The sequence below is a fragment of the Sinocyclocheilus anshuiensis genome, unplaced genomic scaffold, assembly GCF_001515605.1.
Source record: "Sinocyclocheilus anshuiensis isolate Anshui unplaced genomic scaffold, SAMN03320099.WGS_v1.1 scaffold1110, whole genome shotgun sequence".
In the NCBI taxonomy this organism is placed as follows: domain Eukaryota; kingdom Metazoa; phylum Chordata; class Actinopteri; order Cypriniformes; family Cyprinidae; genus Sinocyclocheilus; species Sinocyclocheilus anshuiensis.
Window position 1 is genome coordinate 356302 of NW_015536525.1, and position 6121 is coordinate 362422.

General features: G+C 36.4%; 1 protein-coding gene across 1 annotated transcript; it reads right to left on the reverse strand.

The window, feature by feature from the left end:
• Positions 1-675: 675 nt before the first annotated feature.
• LOC107694093 (estradiol 17-beta-dehydrogenase 8) lies at positions 676-5611 on the reverse strand. Its single transcript, XM_016493692.1, has 9 exons — positions 5456-5611; positions 4032-4234; positions 3812-3928; positions 2924-3019; positions 2669-2754; positions 2381-2465; positions 2152-2194; positions 1500-1574; positions 676-1405 (listed from the first exon to the last, which is right to left on the reverse strand). The coding sequence occupies exons 1-9, from the start codon at positions 5499-5501 to the stop codon at positions 1386-1388; spliced, it is 771 nt and encodes a 256-aa protein (XP_016349178.1). The 5' UTR covers positions 5502-5611; the 3' UTR covers positions 676-1385.
• Positions 5612-6121: the final 510 nt, after the last annotated feature.

Sequence of the window (6121 nt, forward strand, 5' to 3'; positions counted from 1 at the left end):
ATTGTTGCACATTTATTATAGAACGATAAAATCTGTAAGAATTTTCGATATTTTTGTTCATGCCGTGAACATGCTGCCAATTTACCAGTCCAGTATTTTTTGGTGAACGTAAATAAGCTGGTTATTGTTTCATTACAGAGGCCTTTAAAAATTTTCCTTTTTTTTTTTTTTCGGACACACTTTCAACATTGTGCTATTTTGACCCGCAACAAAACCCATGGGTTTGTGACCTTTGACCTTTCGTGTGGACAGTGTTCAGGCTGGAATTGTGCATGCGAACCATTTGTACAGAAATATTTTATTGTATTTATTTTGTGAAACAAACAGGTGCTCACAAGAAAATGTCCAACACTTGCAGTCCAAAATAATGTGGTATTCCTCTGTAGTTTTTTCATCTATTAAATATGTAAATTAAACCCCAGAATGCAAATCTGCCTTCTCTGTATGATATATATATATGTGTGTGTACACTTGGTGATATCAGCTCTCGCTGCATTATTTCAATGCGTTTACGTCACAGCTTGAGGTTTAGGAGAGTTTGGTGCAGGTGGAGACCGAAACGACCGAAATGTCTCGAGATTCAGACAGCAGTGGAGAAGGGACAGGAAGAGGAAGGAGAGGGAAGGAAACTGATGGTGGTTTGTTTTTTATGTATATTTTTTGTTTCTTTTTTAAAACATGGCGCGGGGAATGAAAAGCTATAAAAATTATTTGTGAATTAAAAGTTGTTTGTGTGGTTTTCTCACAAGGACAATACTGCGAGGATTGTTTTTGTCGGTGAAAGACAAACATCTGTCTTTATAAAATATGGTGCTAAAACGTGTTTTATGTAAGTACTTCAGAATCTGTTTGTGTAATATATAATCTATTTAAAGAGCTGTTGGACTCCTTTGTTGTTCTTTTCCCCGTTTGTTTCCTGTTGTCATGGTGCTTTTGCTCATATTTCATCTGCCTCGTCACTCTTCTGAGCCAAACTCCCATTTTCACTTTTCAGCAAATTAACAGCACGTTTCTTGTGTCTCAGAAAAACCACAATATGTAATCTGGCCACTTTCCTTCAAACAACTCTTAAAACCCTTTTAAATGATGAATTTTGATTCACTCTATTAGTCTGAGTTTTGAAATGTTAACTGTTTTAATTCTTTGACTTGATGTTGTTTTGGTCCAAACGTTCCCATTAAACCACACATCAACACATTTCCTCCTGTGTCAACTTAATTGTTTTTTAAAAGTGGGTTCACAGTATAAAATATTCACACTTTAAATATAGAATTTTCATTTCCATTTGTTACATTGTATACAATATTCTACAGAAATTAAGCATAATTTGAGATTAAAGATGAAGGCACAGAGTTGGTGATCAGTTTAGTGTCATTCAGCAGTTTTCAGCCAATGAAGAGTCCACCTGTATTGATAAAGAGAAAACTCCATGTCAGTTCAAAACACACTGAGAACGAAATTACACATCTTGCTGTTCAGCAAGAGATCAAGCGTCTTACCAGCAACTTCAATGCTGATTCCAGTAATATATCGACTGTCATCAGAAGCCAGAAATGCACATGCATCAGCTACTTCTGCACAGACAAGCAAGGTTGAGAAATAGATATTTATATTTCTGTCATGACAACTCTCGGAGGGATTGGCATGGTAATGTACATGACAATGTTAATGTATTTGGTCTTGGCGGAATAGATCTGCTACGCTGCTGCTGCTGCGGCAGAGCAAGTACAGAGGCTTGCTGCTGCCGATACATCCACAACATGCTGCTGTGAACATGTAAGAAATATTGCTGCTGCAAATATAACATACATGAATCACCTCGTAGCAGACCTATACAGGTGGAGCTGGGGAAGGTGGAGGGTTTCTGAAGCAAGCTGCAACTGCTACGGCAAGCACTAGTCATATATTTGAATGTTGAGCAGCGAGCTCATTGGCTACCGATACAGGAGAGAACCAATCAGCTGTGCCATGTGATAATGATGTCATTAGGTCAGACTGAGTTAGACCTATCGGACTGCGCCATCTAGAGTTTCATGCCAGAACTCTGTATATAATTAGAGATCAAATCCAAAACAATTATTACAACACTCTTTTGTGTGATAGGAGTATGTTCATCAATCAAAAGTTTTTCTATAAAGATAAAATATTTACCAGCAGGCTCTCCCATCCTTCCCATTGGAATGACTGCTGTGAGCTGCACAAAAAAAAACAAAAAGAAAAGTGCTCAGTTACAATAAAAGGGCCTTTAGTGTGGTATGTTGTCTGACAATGTGTCAACCATATAATTCATAAATCATATTACATTTTAAGATCCTTTACTAAAGTTCAAAGCTGTTTTAAAATCTAAGAAACTTTAAAAAAAATTATAATTCTTGCTTACTTTATCGATGACTTTCTCAGGTACTTTGTCTGTCATGGGTGTAGTGATGAACCCGGGCAGGACACAGTTGCAGCGGATGCCAAATCTACAAGGAACAAAATAATGTTTGTCATATAAAAATATAGAACATAAAGAGAAACTCATTCTATAAAACTGTTTTCAGTTAAAGAGCTCAACCAGCTTATAACATAGACGTGAGCAGACCACAAACCCTAAAGCAAAACATAAAATGGATACAATGCAGGTGTGTAAATGTTACTGTTACATTATAGTGAAATGCTCACACACTTGCTCAGCTCTTTGGCAGCGGTTCGAGTGAGGCCCTCCACTCCAGCTTTAGAAGCAGAGTAATTCACCTGCCCGATATTCCCAACCTACAGACAAAGAAACAGACACATAAGACACAATATGCAACTCAAGCTCTGAAAATGTCTATGACTTTATTAACCGCCTGTGGTGTAAAAATGTTAAATATCCACTATAATAAAACAGTGAGAAAATGAATCCATGTAATAGAGCATGATATTGCTCTAAATGCGTGACCTTGCCCACTATGCTGCCCACAGTGATGATAGAGCCCTTCACAGCGCCTGCAGAAACTAAAGCCTTCGAGACGGCCTGAGTCACGAGAAACGTACCCTGAAAGACAACATCAGTACAGAAGATCAGACACAGACCTGCACACTGTCAAGATGTACTTATAAAGCTCTCAGAAACACTACGGAAAAGAGGACAGTTTGATGGGAAAACCTATAGGCCTATATACACACACTACCATTCAAAACTTTGGGCTGAAACTTAAATCTTTACAGAAATCCATACTTGTTTTCAGCAAGGATGCATTAAATAGATTTTTTCTTTTTAAAATTTTTTTGTTATTTTGAACGTTCTATTCATAAATGAATCATAAACAAACGCATCTTAGTTGCAACAAACTAAGCAGCACAACTGTTTTCAACATTGATAATAATAATGAATGTTTCTTGAGCAGCAGATCAGCATATCAGAATGATTTCTGAAGATCATGTGACACTGACGACTGGAGCAATGATGCTGAAAATACAGCTGCACATCACAGGAATAAATTATATTTTAACATATTCACATAGAAAAATGTTATTTTAAACTATACAAACATTTCACAATATTACTGTTTTTACTGTATTTTTAATCAAATAAATGCAGCCTTGGTGAGCAGAAAATACATTTTATTAAAAAAAATTTTTTTTTGTTCTTTCACAAAATGTGTGACTCTTGAATTTGCTGGTAAGATTGTGTTACTTTTGGAAAAAGAATATATATATATGTATTTTCCCCATCCCCTCTTGCTCTAAGACACTCTGTAAAACACTGATCAAAGGTCATTTCTATGACTGTAATTAGTGACATGTTCATAATTAAACACTACAGTTAGACTCTGGACTGCAGTACCTTGAGATTAACCTCAATGACTTTGTCAAAATCCTCTTCTTCCATCTTGAGAAGGAATTCATCTTGCGTGATCCCGGCTGCATTCACACACACAGACGGCGGCTGGAAGTAGCGGCGCTGCAATAAAACAAGAATAAACATGTGAACTTTCTGTTTTATTGTTTGACCCCTCAGAGCTCCAGAAGAGCCTATGAACGGCACAGACACGTGTCCCTCACACCTGTACACTTGTCACTAGTTTCTCCACGCTGTCCTTTGATGACACGTCCACCCCCAGGGCCATGTGCTGCTGACCTTTGAGGTCATGTGACAGCAGCTCCAGCGTCTGATTGGCTGATTCCTCATTGCGGTCAGCCACTATTACAGAAGCTCCTTCAGAGGCGAACCTCTGACACACGGCCCTGCCGATGCCACTGCCGCCTCCTGAAACACCACAAATCACCATCCGATAAACACATCTCTGATATGCACAAAAACTTCAACACCTTTCAAAAACGGATTTAAATATTAGGAGAAACAAAATGACGTATGTGACCCTGGAGCACGAAACCAGTCATAAGTAGCACAGGGATATTTGTAGCAATAGCCAACAATATATTGTATGGGTCAAATTATCGATTTTTCTTTTATGCCAAAAATCATTAGGATATTAAGTAAAGATCATGTTCCATGAAGATATTTTGTCAATGAAAAAAATACTACAGTAATTTACAGTAAATACTATAGTGTTTTTGAACCATTTACTATTGTAAAGTACTTGAATTCATTTGTTGTAGTAATTCTATAGTTGCTGTGGTAATATAACAATAATGTACTAAGTTTTCAACAACTATAGGGTATATTATACTACAATACATTACAGTTTACTGTAGTACAAAGTATACTACAGTATTTATTACAGTTTATCAGTATAGTTAATACTACAGTATGCTGTAGCATTTATTAACAAAGTGTTGTAAATACTATAATATATACAGTGTAATACACTTTACTATAGTATGGCTCAAAAACACTATAGTATTTACTATTACTATAGTATTTTTTCATGTGGGTTCCTTCCGTAAATATATCAAAACTTAATTTTTGATTAGTAATATGCATTGCTAAGAACTTAATTTGAACAACTTTAAAGGCGATTTTCTCAATGTTTTGATTTTTTTGCACCCTCAAATTCCAGATTTTCAAATAGTTGTATCTCGACCAAATATTGTCTTATCCTAACAAACCATACATCAATGGAAAGCTGATTTATTCAGCTTTCAGATGTATAAATCTCAATTTCAAAAAATTGACCCTTATGACTGGTTTTGTGGTCCAGGGTCACATATAACCTAAATATGCATGATGTTACACTGAAAAAAATCTAGTCGAATTCCTAAGGGTTACAAACAAAAAAAAAGCTTAAGCATTTTATGCGTTCTGTTTGATATATAAATACTGAAAGCAATATGGTAGCTGTAGCTTTAAATATTGCATTCGTTTTCACAGAGTCAACCTTCAGTTTGCATGATCTACAAACTGTTTCGCGTTAGCTGTATGACTTGTATGACAAAAGTGTCCAACTATGAAATGTTATTATGAATTAAAAGACAGTAAAAATATACAGGTGGCCATAAAGACAAATGAAACGTATTTAAATCTCACCCGTCACTAATGTCAGCTTGGATATGAGTCGAGAGGACGCCGCCATGCTGCTGGTGTACAGTGTGTTGTAGTAGCTACTGATGTCCGCTAGAGGCCGCTGCTGGTGTACAGTGTGTTGTAGTAGCTACTGATGTCCGCTAGAGGCCGCTGCTGGTGTACAGTGTGTTGTAGTAGCTACTGATGTCCGCTAGAGGCCGCCAAAACACCGTTCATGTTTATGACCTCAAAGTCATGAATGGGACAAAGCATTCGCACAAGCTGGTGTTTTCTTAAAGGATCTGTGAAAATAAAATGAATATGCGCACATTTATGTCACTTAAAACTGAAACTTAAGCTGAATGTTTATGCAATCACGGACGTCTGAGTATAAATGACCTCGATTAAAAGTCATTTTAAGGCTAGAATAATTTATTTCTGTTCTCTGTGTTGCGTTTCATCGTGGAAACTTTCACTGTTGTGACTACTCGATTATTTATTGTGCATTAAATACGTGGAATCAAAGAAACTTCATTCAAAACGGAAATAAATTGTCTTGTACATATTACACGACGGTCGTCAGTTTTTTTGTGATGTTAGGAAAACTTTCAAATTTACCAATTTAAGAGTATTAAATGCAGTGAAATTAAGTTGTTAAAATGACCGAGAATTGCATTGACTCGTTTTACT